At 39.3% G+C, this 23,930-nt stretch overlaps 1 protein-coding gene across 1 annotated transcript; it reads right to left on the reverse strand.

The window, feature by feature from the left end:
* Positions 1–861: 861 nt before the first annotated feature.
* On the reverse strand, positions 862–22,194 carry LOC143026001 (uncharacterized). The gene is made up of 8 exons (XM_076185987.1): positions 21,073–22,194; positions 17,098–17,193; positions 12,681–12,824; positions 12,246–12,329; positions 11,212–11,368; positions 10,173–10,679; positions 1,836–2,004; positions 862–1,731 (listed from the first exon to the last, which is right to left on the reverse strand). Exons 1-8 carry the CDS (start codon positions 22,145–22,147, stop codon positions 862–864), a joined length of 3,102 nt encoding a protein of 1,033 aa, XP_076042102.1. The 5' UTR covers positions 22,148–22,194.
* Between the last annotated feature and the right edge of the window lie 1,736 nt (positions 22,195–23,930).

Raw genomic sequence — 23,930 nt, forward strand, 5'->3', positions numbered from 1 at the left:
TTCCTCAGGGTTCCGTTCTTGGGCCACTTCTATTCATAGTATATATAAATGATATAGACCATGGACTAAAATCTACTGTTTCCAAATTTGCTGATGATACAAAACTGTGCGGAGTGGCAAATGATCACTCAAACCAATTAGATATTCAAGAAGATTTAGATCAATTACAGCAATGGTCTGAAAAGTGGCTAATGAAATTTAACACAAGTAAATGCAAGGTAATGCACATAGGTAAAAATAACAGTAAGTACGATTACAAGTTATTTGGAAATTCGTTAGCAAAAGTGGATAGTGAAAAAGATCTCGGCGTAATTATCAGTAAAGACCTCAAATCATCCAAGCAGTGTATTTCAGCCTCTGAGAGAGCAAATAAGATTCTGGGACTGATTGCGCGATCTTTTGAATTCAAAAGTCCATCACTCATTAACAAGCTATATAAATCGTTAGTTCGTCCACATTTGGAATATGCTGTTTCCGTATGGTCACCGAATCTCATTAATAGACCAGTCAAAGTAGGGTTGGACCTAGAACAAATTGCAATAGAAGGTTTTTTGGCTTTATCTTGTTTATTAGGTCCCTCTGATGAACATATAAAAAGTCTTCAACTTTTGAACGCCGGGAAAGTGGTTAATTTGCATAAATTCAAGATGGCCGCCGTTCAAAGCTTCAATTTCCAGATAACTTTTTTCTGGCTGCTCCCAGACCCTATAAATGTATTACAAACAACGGTTTTTGGCTTTAACTTGTTTATTAGGTCCCTCTGATGAACATATTAAACATAAATTCAAGATAAATTCAAGTAAAACAGAATGAGGCATTGCAAATGTGATATGACGTCACCATGACGCAGTATGACGTCATTCAGAGGCATGATAGGAGTTCGTATTCACTTGGATCATCGGTGCTTGCATCAAAGTTGCTATTTTGACAGAGTCCTTTACATTCACCACATGCACTGGAACATTCAAACTCATTCCGTTTGCAACTACAGCGTTGAGTGTCACAGTTGCCCTTACACTGACATCTGACCAATTTCAGTAGTGAATCAGGAGCCACTGGCGAATCCATCGTCTTCGGTTCAAGCTGTCCCTTCCTCAGACACCAGCCCCATTTCTCGGGGTCCACACAGTTCCCCATCCATTCCTGGATCTGACAATAAACACGGAACGAGTGGTATTTGGCTGCATCAGTTGTTGGGGGAAGGCTGTGAACTTCAACAGTAGTTGAACTTTTTCCCACCTTGTTGCAAAACTTTGTCTTTCGTAGTCCGTCAAGGGTGTCATTTCCTTTTCCTCCGTACAAATAAACCAAGGACTTTTCACCAGCTGATGATATCGCGTCTTTACTTCCACTTTGGCAACAGAATGCTTCTAAACATTTCAAGAAACCGTTGTCTTCCCTTACTTTCCTCAAGGCAGCCCCTTTACCAATACCATATAGTCGTGAGGTTGTGTCACATCCACAGAGTGCATGGACAACTGGCAGGACACTACAGATGCTTTCACCGAGAGCTTCTGCTACTGAGTTAATATGCCAACATTTCCCACCTTCCTTGCTCGACTTGAAGTACAAATCATTCATCCCTCGTTCCGCATAATGACACAACAGCACCAACAAGTCTGTGTCCTTACCTATCACATATGTCACGGTTTCCCTTGCATGCTCAATTCCCTTCTTCGCAATCATGACATCTGCATCTGCTGGCGCATTGACACAGTCAATTCCATTTGTCTTGAATGTTTCACACAATAAGTCAATGAAGTTTTGCTTATTGTCCGAGTTCGACAAGAATTTTTCCTTTTTGACCGAAGGGGCATGGTTGGAGTGTACATCACCTTTTGACCAAAGACTCCTTTTGATCGTCGATTGTGTGTCATGTCCTTGGTAGTAGGTCCTGATTTATAACCGTCGAATACAACCACCGGGTTGAGAAAGTTTTTGGAAATATGCTTCATGTACATGCTTGCAATGTCCTCAAATGTGTCACACTTCTTCCATGGAATCCTTTGCAATAAGGAACCACCATCCAGAACATCCACCATCCAATCATCATCACCACCAAAACAAGATGCACCCCAGCTGGCCACAGACACACTTACACCAATTACAAGAGAGCTAACTGGGAAGCCTTTACTGAAGAGACAGAACAACATTTTGAAACACTTAACAGTACACCAATCACAAACATAAACAATGCTGTGCACGCTTTTAATACAATCATACAAAACGCAGACAAGAGATACATCCCTAGAGGCAACAGAAAATCACACAACCCCAACTTCACACCAGAAATCCAAGGCCTCATCAGACAACGTGACACACTTAAACACGATACCCCCACACCTATCCCTCAAAACATAGCAGACCAAATACAAACACTAAACACTGTGATTGCCAATAAAATACATGAACAAAAAACACAAAATTGGCGAAACTTTATCAATACACTTGATCACAAAACAAACACCAGCAAATTGTACAAAACACTCAACAGCATCACACTATCCAACACTAACACTACACGCTCTCACGCAGCAATAATCACAACAACAGATAATCTACCCTCAAACAGACAACAAGCAAACGCACTCATACGTCATTTTGCACAGACGAGCCATCTTACATCTCACCCTGACGACCGACGCACCATTCGACGTAAGAAAGACTTCCCCACAGACTCAGACTATACACCCTTCATAGACAGTCAGACAAAACTCATAATGCATAATCTCAAGCACTCATCTGCCTGTGGCCCTGATAACATAAGCAACATCCACCTAAAACACATTGGACCACAAGGTATACACGCACTCACGAATATTGCAAACTACAGCTATTCACACAACACTATACCCGACATCTGGAAGCATGGTAAAATAATCACCATTCCAAAACCGAACAAAGACCCAACAATCCCAACATCGCACCGCCCAATCACACTTCTCTGCACCCCCTCTAAAGTCATTGAACGCCTAATACTTAAACTTGTCACACCATATATTCCCCTTGCTGACTCACAACACGGTTTTAGGCCACTACACTCCACAAACACTCTTCTGACAAACCTCACACAAAGAATTTTAGATGGCATCAATTCAGATAGACCCCACCACAGAACACTTCTTATAACATTGGACATTAGTAAAGCTTTTGATGCTATCCCCCGCCACAACCTAACAAATAAAATATATAACACAGACATGCACAATAACACCAAAAGATGGCTGGCCAATTATCTGGCAGGCAGGAATGCTCATGTGTCATATAATGGCCAATCATCGCACATCAGAAACATTAAGAACGGAGTACCACAGGGCTCAGTTCTATCCCCCACATTATTTAATCTATACATGCATGACTTACCCACGCCAGACACCTCAGAAATACAAATCTCTTCCTACGCAGACGACATAACAATCACATGCACACATCGTAACACAGACAAAGCTGCAGAAATAATCCAGCCTTACCTTGACACACTCAACACATGGTTCATCACAAACAGACTCAAAATAGCTCCAACCAAATCTACAGCAACACTTCTCACCAACTGGACAAAAGAACACAAATACATACCTCATCTCTACATCAACAACACACTAATACCACACACAAACACACCGAAAATTCTTGGTGTAACATACGATACATCCATGTCTTTCAAACAACACCTCACAAACATAAAAAACAAATGCACACCTAGACTTAACGCACTTAAGTCAATCACTGGAACAACATTTGGACAAAACAAAGAAACTAATATAACAATATACAAACAATGCATACGCTCAGTGATGAATTATGCGAGTCCTGCATGGGCTCCTAATCTCAGTGAGACACACCACAACACCCTTCAAATCATACAAAACAAAGCCCTAAAAACAATTACAGGCTGCACAAATACATCACCTACAGACCATTTACACCATGAAACAAAAGTCCTCAAAGTCAAGGACCACCTCGACATGAGAGGCACACAAACACTTGCTGCAGCCACCACAAACACATCACACCCGCTACACTACATAGCAGAACACCCACACACACCAAGAAACATTAAAACTACACCCAAAGACCTTTATTACGCACAGATACTCTCTTCTCTTCCTCCACAACCACCAAATACCAGCCTCCGGAAACATATTCATAATCATATCACTCACCGCTCCATTAACACACTGAAAGACAACACACTGCTGCATGCCAGACCCCCTGATATCCACCCTTCTGAATCCTCTCTCCCACGAAAGGACAGAGTCCACTTGGCCAGACTGCGATGCGGTCACCACCCAGCACTTCTAAGCTACCAGAAAAGGCTGGACGACCGTGTTGTGAACAGCTGCCCAGGATGTAACACTTCACCCCATACCATACAACACATAATGGAAGACTGCATTATACACAATCATGCACGCAAACAACACAACATACACTCTATAAAGGATTTGTGGGAAAACCCAGTTTCGGCTGTGGCCTTCCTTGGGGAGACGGGACTGCTCGGACAGACAGTCTAGGGAACGACAACAACAACAACAACATGGGTCACAGATAAACACCTAAGTAAGATGCTGTAATGATTATAATTTATCTTATATTATTTGTTTTTGTTTTGTTATCTTTTGTCTGTCTGATTTTCATTTATTATTAGTTATATGTCAATATATTATTATTTACTATTTACCTGTTTGTTTATTATTTAACTATACCTATGCATTTATTTATGTATTTTATTTGTTATTTACATTATTATAGTTTTTATTTATTATTTTATTATTAATATGATTTTTTTTCGCATCCGACCTAGATATGGATCAAAAGGTTTCCTGTCGGTATGCTCCGCCTTTGTAATCCTTTGTAATGTACAGCCGGACCTGTGCGTTCAGCAAAGGGAATAATGCCCAGAAACAGTTGTTTCCAGGGGCTCCAGAACAGTGGAATATGTGTGTGTGTGTATATATATATATATATATATATATATATATATATATATATATATATATATATATATATATATGCAAAGTAGACCACTTGGAAAAAGAAACTAACGAAGCAGAGCGCTTCAGTGCAAAAAGTACTTTTTGCACTGAAGATGTAATATATGAAAACGCTCTGCTTCGTTAGCCTCTTTCTCCAAGTGGTCTACTTTGCATAAGTGAACACAAGTACCCGTGTTCTTATTAGCATACATATATATGTATGTACATATATATGTATATATATATATATATATATATATATATATATATATATATATACACTGATTTTCATCTTTTCAACCACGTTCATTTTCCATTTTAATTCCTTACCCTCACAGTCGAGACTGACAAGGAGCTCGATGAAAGCATATGCAGAAAATGATACGTAATTAAGCTATGTATTCGAACCAAACTGAAACGTAACAGTTACCTCTCAGCCTGGTTCGAGTCCGTAACTTGACTATGTATGTGCTAGTTTTCTTGCTTTTGTCAAAAATTGAGCAATTCTGACAAATTTGCGTACTGAAATATATCCAGTTCTGGTATTATCAATACATTTCATTGTTTAGTGCCATGTATATTTGTTTTTTAATTTCAGAAATGGATTCTAGTTAAATATAGCCAATTTTGGTACAATGAATGGCTGTTATGTTTTTATGTCATGTATTTTGTTTTTTATTTAAAAAGTGCATTCCAGTGTACTGAAAGGTGTCGGAAGACTAAGATGATACGCGCCTTTGAGCCAAAATATTGCAAATTTCAGATCTTATGAAAGGTCAAATTAATATTCAGGACATCGACTTTTACCATGGTGAAAGTACTGGGTATTTAGCTTAAAATTAACGTTGTTGTTGTTGTTGTCGTTCCCTAGACTGTCTGTCCGAGCAGTCCTGTCTGGGGATCGGTGCCACCTGCGTAGAGCCGGTGGCCAGGGGTAGTTGCTGACGTTTGGCCCCCAACTCTTGGGGTTGGGGGGTGGTCCCATGACGTAGACGCTGCAGCTCCAGGACCTAAAATTAATATTGATAACATGGACTACAATTATACTAATTTTCTTGCTTTTGTCATAAACTACACATTTCTTACATATTGTGGTCCTTAACTGCTGTATTATTCCTCGTCTTCCTCCTCCTCTTCTTCCTCCCATTCTTCCTTCTTCTCCTCTTCCTCGTCTTCCTCTTCGTCATCTTCCTCTTCTTCCTCCACTTCCTCCCATTCTTCCTTCTTCTCCTCTTCCTCGTCTTCTTCTTCATCCTCATCCTCTTCTTCCTCTACTTCCTACTTCTTCATTTTTTCCTTCTCCTCTTCCTTCACTTCCTCTTCTTCCTCCTCTTCCTCTTCTTCTTCCTCCTCCTCGACTCGGCTGCGGGGATTCTGGCCTCATGACAATTTAATGATTACACATCTTTGGGTGAAGGGGGAGGAGGAGGAGGGGGAGGAAGAGAAGGAGGAGGAGAAGGGAGATGGCGGGGGGAGGTGGATGGGTAGGTTGGGGGAGAAAGGTGGGCACGAAACGTCAACATCAACCTTGAACAGTACAGTTCAGCCAAATAAGTGTTATCACATATCTCAATACATTTCCTTCGTGTAATTCGAAGATGGATGATTCTGATTGAATTGTCCTGGAAATTGCGACAGAAGTTGGTATCAAGTCTTGAGGACAAGGAGAATGGTGAATAGGGGTGGGGAGAGGGAGAGGAGGAGAAAGAAGTGGAGGAGGAGGAGGAGGAGGAGGAGGAGGCGGCCGTGCATGGCTTAAACAAGCGGAAGATGATATGCTTGTTGCCGTCTTCAGGTGGCGAATCTGAAATCTTTCTGGTCTTACTTTGCACCTACCTTATTGCTGCCCCCCTTTTCCACCCTCTTTCAGCTTCCTTCTTCTCTTTTTCCTCCACCGTTTCGCCCCCTTCCTCTGGTTGTTCCTCTTCCTGCCTCTCCTCCTCTTTCTTTTAATGTTTCTTTTTTTCCTCTTATTCATCTACCTCACAATATTCCTTCTATTCTCCCTTTTGTCTTATGCTGTGTATTCCTACTCTCCTTTCAACTCCTCGTCCTCTTTTTCTTTCCCGCCTTCCTTCTCTAGTCCCATCCTGCAGAATCATCACACTCCTATCTAATCCTCATCTTTCACCTTCTTCCTCCCCCAGCCTCGTCCTCCTCCTTCTCCTCCTCTTCCATGCCTATTCTTCTACTCTCCCGTCCTCTGTATTTTACATGCGGGAAAATTAATAGACGTTTTTGTTTTTTTTAACTTTATTTACAAACCAGCGCACATTTGCATCGTATTCAGGTGTGTGACACAGCACAAACACATACAAGGACGGAAATATTTATGTTTCTCGTGAATTATATACGTACATAAACATACATGTAAAGCCATGGCTGAAAGTTTGTGAGCAGCCAATACGGGGCAGACCGCTCGAACAAGTTCATTTTGCACCCACCTCTTAACATGGTCGCTCCTATGTGAGCGAGTTGTTGATAGTTTGGTATTTAGCTCTGGGATTCGCAAGTCATGCTTTACTGATTGTTTTGACTCTTTTTTATATCATAATTACAAAAGAGAGCTAATGCATGGGGTACACATGGTATGTAATGAGTAAACGTATAATGAATAACCTATATTACGGCATGTGACGGTTACTGTATGAAGAATGGGCCTTTGTGAATGAGTTCACTAGTTGCCAGTAGTTATATGTATTTTGTTGTTATAGGAATCAAATGTGATATAAAACATGAGCATACGATTAACTAATACTGCATGACATTATTAATAAATAGTATAGCCATTATCATTACCAACACGGAAGGTGTAAAATTGACTTGGAAAGAACTAAGCAGGGTATACTGAAACCGTTAGTAAAATATATTTAAAGCTCCAATTCCATAGCAGTCATTTTAACTCTCCTTTGGTATATCTTGTAACAAACCAGTTGCCAAGGAAAAAAGGATTTGCTCAGACATCACTTTCCTGGCTGTGTATGAACGATGCTGTGATGCATGGAAGGGAGTGGGTGGGGGTGAAGGAGTATGTATGAAAAATCATTTGACGCAGCCCAAAGGGATTTCTCTCCGTTTTCTCTCTTTCTGTATGAGGGAACGGAGAGAGAGAGAGAGGGGGGGGGGTCGCCGATTAAATGAAGCGGCCTTGCTGTGGATGTGTTTTGTCTTGCTACATTGTTTCATTGAGATACACCAAAGGAGACTTAAAATTACTGCCATGGATCTGGGGCTTTTAATGTATTTTACTAATGGTTTCGGCAGACCCTGCTCAGTTCTTTCTAAGTTGGTTTTACATCCTTCGTGTTGGTAGTAACAGCTATACAAATTATTGATAATATCATGCAGCATTAGTAAATCGTGTTCTCATGTTTTATATCTAATATACATGAAAATTGACTGTAACTTCATCTTCATGGTGCAACACATTTGATTCCTATATCAACAAAGTATATATAAATACTAACAATTCGGAGCTGTCATATGCCGTAATATAGGTTATATTATTCATTATACGATTACTTATTAACCATGTGTATCCCATACTTTAGCTCTCTTTTGTAATTACAATATCAAAAAGAGTGGGCCAAAACAATTAGCGATACATTACTTGCGAATCCCAGACCTAAATACCTAACAATCAACAATTGGCTCACTGAGGGGCGACCACTTTGAGTGGGGCGCGGAAAATTAACTTGCTCGAGAGGTCTGCCTCGTATTGGATCTAGCTCCCCGCACTGCCTACTCACAAACTTTCAGCCATGGCTGTACATACATGTACACACATGTACATACATATACATGTTATACACATATACACATCCATGCCTCTCAATGCATGTACGTATGTTCGTATACTCACATACATGCATACATACACACATACATACATGAATACAAACATATTTACGTACATACTTCCATACTTACATAATTACATACATACATACATACATACATACATACATACATACATACATACATACATACATACATACATACATACATACATACATACATACATACATACATACATACACGCACACGAGCTCCAACACGTGGTGGACCTGCATTGGCGCGCAAGGAAGATCCATTGCTGATGATCAACTCAGCGCTGTACTACCTTGCTAACGAGCTGGTTGATTGCACATGTTACTGTTTGTGAACACAAACGCATGGATACAAGTTTCGCTTAAGTCTACTGTTGGTGGGTGCCATGTCCGTAGCGGTCTCTGGCACCCACCGCAATGCCAAGCGTGTCCCCCCTAAAAGGTCTTGGCACATTCACAGACCCCAAGAACAATGACCACTTTCATTTGTAACCACCATAGCACTTCGACCGTCCAAATATGGTACTTGACTCGGCCAGACCCGTGGTCCATGTGTCTTCCCAGTCTTTTGGACCAGAAGCCTGAGTGAAACTTGAATTAAAACTTGAGTAAAACGAACTCCGAATCCCATTCACCGCAGGGGAGAAGTCTCCCGTTCACCACGAAGCACCCTGAAGCACTGGAGCCAAGCATCAAATCGTCTTTCTCAGATTCCAGCTAGAAAAAGGTACAACGACACGCATTGTCTAATCACAACAACCCTTAGGACCAGAAAAAAAGGCCCAAAATACGACCAACTTAAAATAATTAGCATCTAAACTAGTTCTCACCAAACGGTGGAGGTTTGCACATTACTGACAACTACGAGAACTTGAGGCAACTTGGTCTATGAACACCAGCGTCATCGCCTTCGTCACCAATTTCTCGGTTGTCCGGAGACTAGGCCTCGGCCCACAGGGCCGCCTCTAGGAGATCGCCCACGTAAGTCACCTGATCACAGTCATACGAGACACAGAAATGGTTCAGACATATCAAGAGAATAAATAAAGATATACAACTACACAGTTGCATAAAAGTCTCCAGCGTTACCACTACACCAATACTCACTTTCCGTTTCTTTTCACGTCGATGAGATCCGTGACAACCCTATTTTATTTCCTCAGATCACATTTTTTTTTTTTTACATTTTCCACTGAATGGACAACGCAACATGTCAGTCACTCGACAACGACGACGACGACTGTTTGCGTTTGAAAGCGACGTATTGGAGAATGTTCAGTGGAGTTGCCACAAAAAATATGCTCTCTCTTTCTCTCTCTCTTTCTCTCTTTCTGCCGACACTCGCCAGCAGACGGAAAAGCCTTACGAACGAGTGAGATGATCCTCCGTGTCTGTATACGCCGGGTTGTCCACACCAGACCAGGAGACGGTCGATCCGTCAGAGACTTTAGTGGACAAAGTCTCATGGAGAGAGTTCACATCGTCCTCCTCCTCCTGCGAGGACACACTCTCCCTCGACTGCACCGTCGGGAGGGTCTCCAAGAACGAGCTGGTAGTCGTAGACTTCGAGAACGACTTGGAGTCGCCCAAAGTAGAGTCTTCGGTCGCCAGGCTGACCATGGACGTGTTGGTGGTGGACAAGGCAGATTTCATTGCCTCCTCCAGCGCCTCCTGCTTGATGATGTTCGAGAGGCTCTGTTCGAGATCGAGAAGGTGGGGCGGCGTGTAGACGTGGGCGTTGGAGGTGTGGGCGACCTCGAGGGCAAACTCGGAGGAGAACCTGAACGATTTGGGTTTGACGGGACCCTTGGCCTTCTCCAGCTGCGCCGACTCGACGTCGTAACTCTTCGACTTCGTCGCGTTGATGATGAACCTGAGGGAGGTGTCGGCGAAGTGGACAAAGTCGTCGGAGGGCGGAGGGAGGGAGGGAGAGAGAAGAAAAATTGTTATTATTATTGTTGTTATTATTACTATAATCATTATTTTCTTTTGTTATTTTATTATTATTATTATTATTATTATTATTATTATTATTATTATTATTATTATTATTATTATTATTATTATTATTATTATTATTGTTGTTGTTGTTGTTGTTGTTGTTGTTTGTTGTTGTTGTTGTTGTTGTTGTTGTTATTATTATTATTATTATTATTATATTATTATTATTATTATTATTATTATTATTATTATTATTATTATTATTATTATTATTATTATTATTATTATTATTATTATTATTATTATTATTATTATTATTATAATTATTATTATTATTATTATTATTATTATTATCATCATCATCATTATTATTATCATTAATATTATCATTATTACTATCATTCTTTTTTCTCTCTTGTCGTTCATTTCTTCGACTTTGTTCGAAGTGTGGGTTCCCTACTTACATGATGATGACACTCATGATGACGTTGGCTCCCGCTCCAAAGAAGAACTGGGCGCCTGGGAAGTTGTGCACAGTGGCGTGGTACACGAGCGTATACAGGGAGAAGCTGACCATAGGCATCACACCGTCAAGAGCGCCTAACACAGCGAAAATCTTACCTGAAAGAAGAAAAGAAGATCAAACGTCAGGGGGTATGATCGAACGAAAACGGAAGAGATCGAGGGAGAACAAACGGTGATCGAGTGAGAACGGGATGGTGATCGAGTGAAAATGGGAGTGATCGAATAGAAACAGGTGTGATCGAGTAGAAACGGGAATGATCGAATAAAAATGGGTGTGAATCAGTAAAAAAAATTAATGATCGATTAAAAACAGGAGTGGTCGAATAAAAGCAAAGGGTGATCGAATAGAAACATTTGTGATCGAGTGAAAACGGAAGTGATCGAGTGAAAACAGTGGTGATAGATTGAAAACGGGTCTGATCGGATAAAAATGGATGGTGATCAAATAGAAATATAGAGTGATTGAGTAAAAACACCCTTGATCAAATGAGAACAAAAGGTTGACGTCGGGATGCTTAATGACTGAGTAAAAACGTAGAATAACAAAAATTACCAAGCAATGAGATAAAAGTATATAAAAATAAATAGGTAAATAAAAAATCATACCCATAATACAGCAAGTAAAAACATGTGGAAACATCATTAAAGGCAAGAAAAAGCACGATATTTGATAATGTGACATCATATCGGGAGTCGCATCAAATAATGACCGAAAACAAAACAAAAGATGATCAGAGATCGAGGCAAGATGACAGGCGATATGACGTCATGGCGGTGATTTGAATCTGAGTAAATAATGACCGAAAACAAAGGAATGATGATGATAAAAGCCCATTATCTCAACATTCAATCTTAACATTAAGGTAATGAAAATCTTGATGAAATTTACACGCAACTAAAGGGAAAAATAATAAAATGTATTAAAAAAGAATAGATTGTATATTTGTTGACGGTTTGAAATGGTAATGTTTACCTAATTCATCTCCCATAACGAATTTGGAGAGTGTAGATCTGATGGCAATGACGCAGGAATTGACCAGAAGAGCTAAGACAGGAGCTGAAAAAAGAAAAAGATAAAAAGAATCATTATTTTGATGTCTTGAAAAAAAATTGGGAACAAGTCCACAGCGAAAGAAGATTTTCGTCTCAAAAGAAAACACAAAATTCTCCTAAACTATTTATTGTCGTTATATATACTTTCATAAAAATATTATTCCGGAATATTTTTGTTTTAGAATTAAGTAAAAAAAAAAAAAAAAAATGGCATAAACATGTCAAGTTTGATTTACAGAAACAGAGGCAATACCTTACGAACACAATCCCCGTATGCGACAATACGATAACTAAGATTGTACAAACCCGCACACATACACACGTCCACGAAAGACGAATAGCTGCTGATACTTACCGACCCAGATCAAGCTGACGGTGCTGGATGAAACGAGGCCGTAGCAGAGATAGTCAGCAACGGAGGACAGTGCCCCCAGCATCGCCAGGACTCCATCAGACACCTGAAGCCCTTTGGACAAGAGGGGAACCGCCACGAGAGATCCTGAAGATAAAGAGGACCTTTCCGTTAGAGGAGAAACAAATCGATACGGTTTGTCTTCATCTATCTATTGGGTGGCACGTGGCCATGCACAGGATTTCAGGAAAACACGTGACTAGATATGACTTAATGTCTCACTTGAGAGTGAATATACAGTATGTGTGCGAAGAAATATATATTTCGTCTTTATATACGTGTGTGTGTGTGTGTGTGTGTGTACGTGTATGTACTGTGTATACGTATGTTTGTACATATTTTTTGCGTTTGTGCTAAATGATATGCTATATATATCAGATGACAAAGAGAAAACCATCTGTCTAATTTTAGACCAGCATCACCACCTTTCATCTACCTGTTCCCATTATCTAGTTTTTCGAAAACTAGTTCTAGCGTGAACTAGTTTTTGCGGGCCCTGCTATGGGGCCGCCATCTTGGCTCCCCGGAGACTGGAGACCGGACCCCAAATTTGGGGTTCTCCTCCAGACCAATTCACGTTTTCTTCCCTCGGTCTCGAGTTTTCGGGTGTTCCTCGGGGGTTGGGGGGGGGGGGTTAGAGGTTGAGTGGTTAAATAACCTGAAGATGTAGCCACCTGTTCGATTCCCCAACCGTGGAGGTTCTCCGGAAAGGATTCTTGGGGACTTCAGAAAGACCTCTCTCAGTCAGTCTCTAATTTCGTTTTTTTTTTTTATTATTTTCGTCATTCACACTTGCATGCGACCCGCTTGCTGATAAGGTCAAGTCATTTTGGTGACACTATTTCTTTGTTTTGTTTGTTTTTCATTTTGTTTCAGACCCTTCCTTTGGCTGGCCTTTTACTCTATCTTAAAGGAATCCCAGCTACGATCTTCCCGTTCTAAGTTCTTTGAAGTCACACTTGACATCTGACGTTCTTCAAGAAATTTTCGCCCAAACAAGGAAGGAATTTATCTCGAAATCAAATTCTTATTTTCTTGTGTTGTCTTTTCTCTTTCTTTCGGGCTAACTATTAGTCTTGATATCAATTGCTAGATTTGTATGAGGCTAAATTTATCGAAGCTGCTGAACAGTTGGAGGATTCTGACCAACTTTATTACCTTATTTAGTTTTAGTTTATCCTTAATGGTTTTGAGTTTATTTCTGGGCTCAATTTGGACGTGTTGCGTGATTAACAAAGAATAAAGATGTCTTTGTAAGACAAGAAAATCTAGTCGCTACAATTTTTAAGGTCTTTGAGGCAAATCTTTGAGGCAAGACGGCAATCTTGAGATAGTTTAATCTGGTACCAAAGAACTATTGCCCTCAGTGTCTTTGGCCACAGTTTAATAACCTCATTACCATTTCTCTGATATAAAGTCGACTACCCATCCCTCAAATAAACCGGATGAACCAGTTCTCTAACACGCTATACTAATACGGAGTTAAAAAAACTATCTATTTGTAACCATGGCAACACTTGGTGCAACTTTCACACTGGTGATAAAAAGAAGATTAATGAGAATTTGCAGTCAGCCACAGTGGAATGTATTCACCCTATCAATCACCCTTTCATTAGGGTCGATTATCAAGCACTTCATCAAGGAAACCACTTTTAGCACAAAAAGTACTTGCTAAATCGATACACACAATTATGGTTTAAAGATTATAAAGACTTTTAGCAACTCATGATATAAATTCATGAGCTTGAAAGGCAAATTTTATTGGGATTCCAAGCTTGAGGGAAAAATTAAAGCTTAATTTCACAAAGAATTTCATTGATCGACTGAAAATTAAATTACGCAGAATGACCTTAACATTTTCTAATTCAATGAACAAATTTCCTAACAAAATACAAACACAACATTATTTTTTGCCCCTTAACTTCAGGAACGTAAAAATGGCGAGAGCAGTAAATAGCTTTTGTTTTAAAAGATTCAAGATGGCGACTCGTCATCATAATCATGACGTCACGTCGCGTTTTTGTGATACTGGTCAGACCAGAACCAATCCAACGTGATTTTTTTTTTTTGCCACGTGCGAGATCTTCTATAATAGGAGTCCATCTACCCTGGCCTCAATTTGGGTGGTATTGCCCATGGCATAGGGTTTACAACATAAGATGAATAACAATTCCGTGAAATTCAGCAACCATTCATTATAATTATCTCTTTTCTCGTTCCGTCGCGGAGTTGTCAAAAATGAGACTTAACAGCTACTAATAACAGAGAACAACGGGCGGGTGAGAACAGGTTTGAGGGATGGGGGGAGGGAGGGGGGAGCAGTTGACAGGATGGGGGGAGGGGAGAATGGTATGAACTTTGGGAGGGAGACGGTGGGAGTTAGGGATGAACTCAGGTCAGTGAATGTTAACGTGCCACTATTAGTATTGGTTATTTTTGTCTGTTTAGTTAACCAGATAATACCACGATGCTGATGTTCTAAGATAAGTTTTTTTTTTTTTTTTCAAAATGGTCATTCATACTGCCTGTTTTTCTTTCTAGTAGATCATTCACCGAAAATAATCCACATTTTCATTTATTCATTTAGTTGAAAGGAAATTGGTTTATGGTTGTAAACACACATACGCACAAACACACACGCAAGTACTATGTACACTATATACTAAAAGCCCCTTTTCCCCATACAAGGGGATAGCCGACCCAAAGCAACAAAACCACATCATAGGCAATTAAAACCCATTTAACAAGCCCTCCCCCCGCTTGCCACACAGTATATGTCAAGGGCAATGCAGCGAGGTACAGCTCTTCCACGGCAGGGACCGACAACCGATATTAGTTTAACCTCACCTCTTCATCGTCAAAGCGATGAATACATGACCAGGCCAGCAATATATATATACATATATATGCAACAGTAATCACAAAAAACACGTGAATAAAGATTTTTGCTTGTAACCACGAGGAAATTAAAGATCGGAATACTGAACGTTTTCGTCTATTAAGACATTTTCAAAGAACTTTTAAAATGTCTTAATAGACGAAAACGTTCAGTATTCCCATCTTTAATTTCCTCGTGGTTACAAGCAAAAAAAAATACATACATATATACATATATATATATATATATATATATATATATACATATATATACATATATATATATTAATATATATACATATATAATATGTATATATATATTTAAATATATATATATATATATATGTATATATAATACAAAAATTCTACCTGGTCCAAGCGATCAAAAAGACTCTAGGAAACAGTGGGACATCTTTCTTGTATTAAGGAAAACAGAAAGAGAAAGAAAGGGAAATTAGAGAGGCTATAAGTGAGAAAGGGTTTAATAGAGGGTAGTACGTGAGATAGTGGGGAAAGAGAGAGAGAGAGAGAGAGAGAGAGAGAGAGAGAGAGAGAGAGAGAGAGAGAGAGAGAGAGAGAGAGAGAGAGAGAGAGAGAGAAAGAGACGGAGACAGGCAGGAAGAGGGAGGGGGTGAGAGTGGGAGGGAGGGAGGGGGAGAGGGAGATATGATGTGCAGGTAAGAATCCCATTATGGTTGGATAGGTCCAGTTTTTGGGGGATGAAACTGGGGCCAAGGAGAACAGAGACTGAAGGGTGAGGCTTGAGGGCGGGATGGACCACCACAGACATGATAAGTCACGTGTCCTTCCGCTTGGACTGAGAATATGAAATGGCGGACAAAAACCCAACACCTCAATGTGAAGGTAATTTCCAAAACGACACCACACCGTTCAAGAGGAGAGCAATAGGGACATTGGGAGAGGGTATGGGGGGTGGCGGTGGGGGGATTAGTGAGGAATGGGGGTTGGGATAGAGAGTGTGATGGACGAGCTTGATTGAAATTGATTATATCTTTTCAATTCCATTGCGTCATTTGTTATTAAGATGTCAGACTGAAACTTGAACTGAAGCATAAGTTTCAGGACTTCAGATAAGAAAATCAAGACTCATGAAGAACGAATACAAACTCGTTTTTGTCCTAAAGTGAGAGAAAAGGAGAGAGAGCGAAGGGGTGATGGAGTGGTAGAGAGAGAGAACTAAAGAGAGAGATAGTCAGCTGTCGAACAATGGCCAGTACACCAACAAAAAAGTTCAGATTTGTCAACAACTTGCTTACAAGGAGACTGGTCAGGAGAGACGAAGGAGGAGTAGGAGGAAGAAGAAGAAGAAGAGGAGGAAGAAGAAGAGGAGGAGGAGGAGGAAGAAGAGGAGGAGGAGGAGGAAGAAGAGGAGGAGGAGGGAAAATCAGGATGATTCAGGGAACGTGTTTGATCCCTGATTCATCTCGTTTAGTGAGTGTACAGCCGTTTCGTCTTTACTCACCGACAGCAGCAATGAAGTTTTTGTAGGTAACCCACAGGCCATAGTCTGTGGCCTGCCACTCCAGTACACTCCTGGTAAAGCTGTACATGTAGGCTCCTGGTTATTGGGGAGAGGGGGAGAGAACAAGTAGTTACTAGGGGGGCTTAGTTAAAGGCACAGGGCAGATTAAAATTATATTTCTATATGTGTCTTTTTGTTTGTGTGTGTGTTATTGTGTTTGTACATTACCTCTACTGTACATGGTCTTAAAAGTGTGCACACGTATATATGAATATGTATGTATGTGTGTGTATGTATGCATGTATGCATGTATGTATGTATGTATGTATATATGTATGTACGTACGTATGTATGTATGTATGTATGTATGTATGTATGTATGTATGTATGTATGTATGTATATATGTATGTATGTATGTATGTATGTATGTATGTATGTATGTATGTATGTATGTATGTATGTGTGTATGTATGTATGTATGTATGTATGTATGTATGTATGTATGTATGTATGTATGTATGTATGTATGTATGTATGTATGTATGTATGTATGTATGTATGTATGTATGTATGTATGTATGTATGTATGTATGTATGTATATGTGTATGCATGTATGCATGCATGTATTTATGTATGTATGAATGTATGTATATATCTCTTTATGTATGTATGCATTTATGCATGTATGTATTTATGTATGTATGATGTATGTATGTATATATATACATACGTATATTTAATAACTATATAATATCCCTATAACAGATTTTCTTCGAAGTGAAAATTATCATTGGAATTTTTTTCCTAGTAAGTTTAGGATTTTAATCAACGGACACATTTGCTAAAAACAGATAGTTCGAACAATTTACTTGTTAAGTGTACTGTACATGTCTTGGGTCATTGTACACTGAAAGAAATTGCTTTTGATAAACCTTAATTCAGTTACCAAAACGAGCTAAAGCATTGGATGACTTGATGTTTTGTTCTAATTGAATCTATGTTCAATATAAAAAAAATGTAAACACATCTAAGAGTTGCCAAACGCCATCAGAAAAAAACAATATTTTCATTATTTCATGAATACTTTATCTCAACTCTATTCGAGGTAAGCAAGTATTTTTATTATTTTCATGATAAAAAGAAGAAATCCCGCACGTTTTCTAATGCATCATAAGAAAACAAAATAAACAAAATTACAATGGACAAAGAAACGTCACAAGGCAATGAAGAAATATTTGTCAAATTGATTATGCGTTGGCTTTAGGTTGAACAAGCGATATCTTAATATGACAGTCACACTTCTGATAATGATTCGCGCTGTCGTCAGCAATGGACAAATTGTCAGTCGCCATTCGGGCAATATTGTGTGGCGATGACAGTGCACATATACACACGTGTGTGTGTGTGTGTGTGTGTGTGTGTGTGTGTGTGTGTGTGTGTGTGTGTGTGTGTGTGTGTGTGTGTGTGGTGTGTGTGTGCGTGCGTGTGCTTGGTGTGTGTGTGTCTGTGCGCGAGCGAGCGTGTGTGTGTGTGTGTGTGTGTGTGTGTGTGTGTGTGTGTGTGTGTGTGTGTGTGTGTGTGTGTGTGTGTGTGTGTGTGTGTGCGCGTGTGTGTGTGCGTGTGTGTGTTCATCTCACACTCAAGCATGAACTCAATTATATTATGCTTAATCTGACGTTTGAGGATGAGCTGGATCGAGGACGAGAACGAGTGTGGATGAGGGAGGAGCCTGGAGGGGGAGGGACCGTGATCTTGAAGACACGGCCTTGCCTATCCCCCTCCCCCTCTCTCACTCCCTCACTCCCATCATACCTCGATCCCAATGTCGGTAAAGTTTTTTAGTTCATTTGTTAATCTCATCCTTTGGCTCGATATTTCAAAATAAAATCTATTTATCTTAATCGCTATATATCTATCTTATTCTTCAACTGTTTCTCTAATCTCTCATCTATTTTTCTATTATCTTATGATTCTTATATCTACATCTATTTATTATTCCTATCTGCCTACCTTTTCATCTACTTATTTATTTGTCGTCCGATATATTTTTTTCTGTTTAATTATCCATCCTTGATCACAATATATTCCACCTTATGGATTAATTTGCAAATTCAGTCTCAGTCAGAAAAGTCTTCAAACTAAATGAATAGTCTGAAATAACTTGCATTGTCATATTATGAGTACACTAACACATTAAATATTTTTAAAGTGGTAATTTTATGGGTTAACACTGAATTAGACATAATCGCTTAGAACTGGCCGGTGTAAAATATATAAACAAAGCCATCAATCTGAATATAGTAACTGCTAATCTGACGTTTGCAGCTTTTTTTTCGTTGAAATCTCACTGCTGCTGAGCAACGGTTACAAACCAAAGCGACGACATGACGTCATCAACAAAAAATCGGATATGAATTTAGGTGAATTTGTCCCGTAGATTACCGTCTCAGTTTCGAATAAAGCTCTAAATTAGAAGTCTGTTAAATTGTCTTACGCGTTCACGGGTACATGTATGTATTTGTGTATGTATGGATTTGTGTATGTATGTATGTATGTATGTATGTATGTATGTATGTATGTATGTATGTATGTATGTATGTATGTATGTATGTATGTATGTATGTATGTATGTATGTATGTATGCATGTATGTATGTATGTATGTGTGTATGTATGTATGTATGTATGTATGTATGTATGTATGTATGTATGTATGTATGTATGTATGTATGTATGTATGTGTGTATGTGTGCATGTATGTATGTATGTATGTATGTATGTGTGCATGTATGTATGTATGTATGTATGTATGTGTGTATGTATGTATGTACGTATGTATGTATGTATGTGTGTATGTATGCATGTATGTATGTATGTATGTATGTATGCATGTACGTATGTATGTATGTATGTATATGTGTGTGTATGCGTGTATGTATGTATGTACGAGTATGTATGCATGCATTTATATATGTATGTATGTCTTGCTTACTTCACTCAGTATATGAACATGATCATAAATATTCATACACATATGTAAATGTTAAATATATCTACATATCTAACTGTACTGAAGGTTTGCATGCATACGTGAAATCATATATAGTATGAAAAATAATTCACACTATGAAGTAAGTTTATAAAACGTTTGTATGAAATATACATAACATCCGATTATGATTTTAAAAATCTAATAATTTATGTGATTATTTCATTAATGTTTTGAAATAAACGTAAGATGTTATAAAGATTAAAAAAAAGCCCAAGCCGTAAAGACTGAACAGGAAATCATAAACAGAAGTGAACCGACGACTTATCGAAAGTACAGACGACACCGATGCATGTTCTGACTGAGCACCCGACATTTACACATCTCAATCCCCTTTACTCTGCGGTAAGAAAACATTTCCCAACTACTTCTAGCAACAGTCTGCATGCATAGCAACTAATCTCCATCATGATTGGAACCAACCCCACTTAAATTAGTGGCACTGGGGGTAACAGGTCACATTGACGGGGTTGGGCAAGTTCACTCCTAAAGAGAGACAAGTTCCAAGGTCACCTGACCGCTGCGAGTGACTGTAAATGTGGATCAGTGTTTTTTGTCGAAAACCGAATGTAGCAACTGTACGGAACGAAAGAAATAAAATAAAATAAAATAAAAACACATGTGCACTTTCTGTGCTTATAAAGTTGTCTGTGACATTCCTTTTGAAAGCTGATTTGCTAGTTTTGTCAGAAAAGAAGAATGAATAAACAGTGGTCATTATATTCCCACTGAATTTGAAAGGTTGAGTTATATTGAATATGATTAATCCTAAAGATATATACTGAACATCCTTCAAATTATATTATCTAAAAGCGTCAGCTTTATGTTCCTCTGTTTGTTGCTACGACAGTTTCCTGGTTAGAAACACCAGTCACTGGCCGGTCTATTTGCTCACTCTCATTCACTCACTCACTCACTCACTCACCTCGTCCGAGACGACGAAGAAGGTTGCAGAGGATAAGCATCAGGATGAAACACCTTAGGTGTCCTTCTCTCTTCTTGAAAGTGGTCTTGAAAGAATCAACGATGCGGTGGTAGTTGAAGAAATCACAGACCATCTTCCGTAAGGAGATATTCGCCCTCTTCCCAGCATCCTTCTGTTGAAGACTGTTGGCTGTTGCCTGGAGGGTTGCTTCCGTTGTCGAAGAGTTATCATTGTCTGGGGCATTAGAACGAACTGACCCGTTGGTGGACTTTTGATCCCCATAAACGTACAGAGTGCTTGGGCGAAGCTCAAGAGTTCTCTTCAGGGCTGAAGGATTCTTCAATTTGGCAAAAGGCCCATGGCTTTCAGGAAGGAACATAAGGTACACAAGAGACACCAAATGCATAAGCAAAGAGGTGGTGAACAGCGCCTTGTAATGGCCATATTTATAGATGTAAGTACCGATGAGCGTGCCTATGGGACCTCCCATGTACCAGATGCTATTGGCTAGGCCGACACGCGACGTCCGGGATTCTTCTGACGTCACGTCGCTTATGTAAGCATTGGCCGCTGTGAGGAAGGAAGGCGTCCCTCCTCCGAGAGAGTCCATCAGCGCTGCCAGGAGCAGGAACTCCACCGGGAGTTCTGGGACGAGGGAGACCAGGAGGTACCCGAGGGCCCATCCCAAATGACCCAGGACGGCAATGACCAAGGGGACTTTGCGGCCATACTTATCGCTCCAGGCGCCCATGAAGAGGATGAAGAAGAGTGGGAGAAATGCCATGATGATTCCGTTGTACATGCCAAAGACGCTGAATTCCTGCTGCACCATCAAGTTCTCCTTCTCATAGGCGGTGATATTATGGCACATGTCCTCCGAGAAACCGAACTTGACCGTGCAGATCTTTTCCATTTGGAGATTTTCGACGTAGACGATCATGACGGAGTAGGCTAGGCCGTCCAGGAGCATCACTGGCTCGACTGCCACCTTCCGAAATGCTCCCCAAATCTTGGACCAGAGCATTGAGAGGGTGATATGGCTACTCACTCCCATACTCCTTCCTTCCTTTCCCATTGCTCCTTTCTCGCCCTTATCACGACCCCAGCTTCTTTATTTCTGCTCTTCTTTTTTTTTCTAACACGCGATGGCTCTGCCGTTGGAGAAACCGACTAAGATTTTTACTCTTTTTTTCCTTCTCTGTCTTCTTCAATAGTAGGATGCTGTTGGGGACTTATCGTAGCTCGGGTACCTCTGTAGGAGAAAGAAATATATTTTCGATAATTTTACAAACACTGAAATATTAAAATCATAACCCAAAAAAATATGAAACAACTACTTATGAAAAAATATGTGCACAAGTGCAAATTGTACAGTTTATTTTGGGTTTTGCTGTTTATTTTCCTCCTCATTGTAAAACCTAACTGTACATACGCCTTCTGTAAATTCAGCTGCATAGACGCACGTTTATATAATTACACTCGAATTTATTAACTTCTTTTTAATTGCAAATGCGTAAATTTATCACAACGACGAATAATTTTAAAACCGCTAACCGTTTTGTTATAGTGACGTCATTCATATAGTAAATTCTGGTTGGTGGTGACGTACTCTATTAAAATCATTCTGACTAACGCGTTTGAAGACGTCACTGCAACTAGGGAGCTCAAACTGTCAACGACGAACAGCATGCAATAAATAACAAACTTGTATCAATCTATTTGGACCTCGACACCGTAACATTAGGTTTGATGGGAAGGAACGTATTAAAGGGACAAGATGCCAAATACTACTAGATTCTAAAAACAAGCTATATAATTTTTCATTTGAAATTTCAAGTCATTTTACTCTTAATGATCACAAGTATCTGAACACATTGTTGGTGTTCACATGGTTTCCAGAAACTCCTCACAGCACTTAGCAACAATATAAAATCATTATCTGTCTTAATCACTTCTTCACAAACAAAAATGCATAAGTGGGAGTGATAAACTCCATGAACAGGATATAAGACAGGATATTTATTAGTGAGCGTAGCCACATTAGAATTGTTCTATCTAATAATGATACGGTTCCCCAAACTTTAGCAAACCAAATATAGAATTAGGGAAAGCGTCATGAATACATGTATATACGTATATATATACTTTATACACACACACACACACACACACATATATATATATATATATATATATATATATGTATATATACATATATATAAATATATATATATATATATATATATATACGTATATATATACTTTATATACACATTTTTCACACTAGATCACTAGAAAGGTGGGCTAAGAATTCCTGTAAAATTCAAACACTAACAAAATCACTGACACCGGTAGCTGACACACGTCACTAAAAGATATGACACTAACAAACATAACCACTAAAATCACAGCCGTCTTATGACGTCATTGTGAATGTCACTAAATAACACGCGTTTAGGGCACCACTAAATAACACATCACCGTGTTTATACGTCACCACTAGATAGTGTTCACTCTTCAAGCAACCTATTAACACTAGAAGATAATTGGTTACACTAAATCGCAAATGTTGAAGTATATTACCACTAAGATGAGTGTTCACACATCCACTAAACTAGGACACACGCTCGTACAGATATTATATTTAGTGCCACTGAAACATCGTATCATCACTGAAAAGGGCCAAGAGTTCGGTGCAATATCACTAAATCATCACTAAAAATCCTGCAATACTATGTGCAACTTAGCAACATTCCTGTTGGACCTCACTAAAAACTTTAGTGAATCACTGAAACATGACTCTCCTCTAGTTTCACTAAAGCACTGAAACACTAAATGACCACTAAGAACGGTACCGC

This window comes from Oratosquilla oratoria, chromosome 6 (genome assembly GCF_046742065.1).
Source record: "Oratosquilla oratoria isolate Oo_2021 chromosome 6, ASM4674206v1, whole genome shotgun sequence".
In the NCBI taxonomy this organism is placed as follows: domain Eukaryota; kingdom Metazoa; phylum Arthropoda; class Malacostraca; order Stomatopoda; family Squillidae; genus Oratosquilla; species Oratosquilla oratoria.

Bases quoted from the DNA above. Each gene is read 5' to 3' on its own strand.
- LOC143026001 (XM_076185987.1), bottom strand. From the start codon at position 22,147: ATGGGAAAGGAAGGAAGGAGTATGGGAGTGAGTAGCCATATCACCCTC. The intron at 12,330-12,680 runs GTAAGTATCAGC...TTCTTTTTTCAG, and splicing joins CGTCAGCTTGATCTGGGTCG to CTCCTGTCTTAGCTCTTCTG. The intron at 10,680-11,211 runs GTAAGTAGGGAA...CACCTCCCTCAG, and splicing joins ATCATGAGTGTCATCATCAT to GTTCATCATCAACGCGACGA.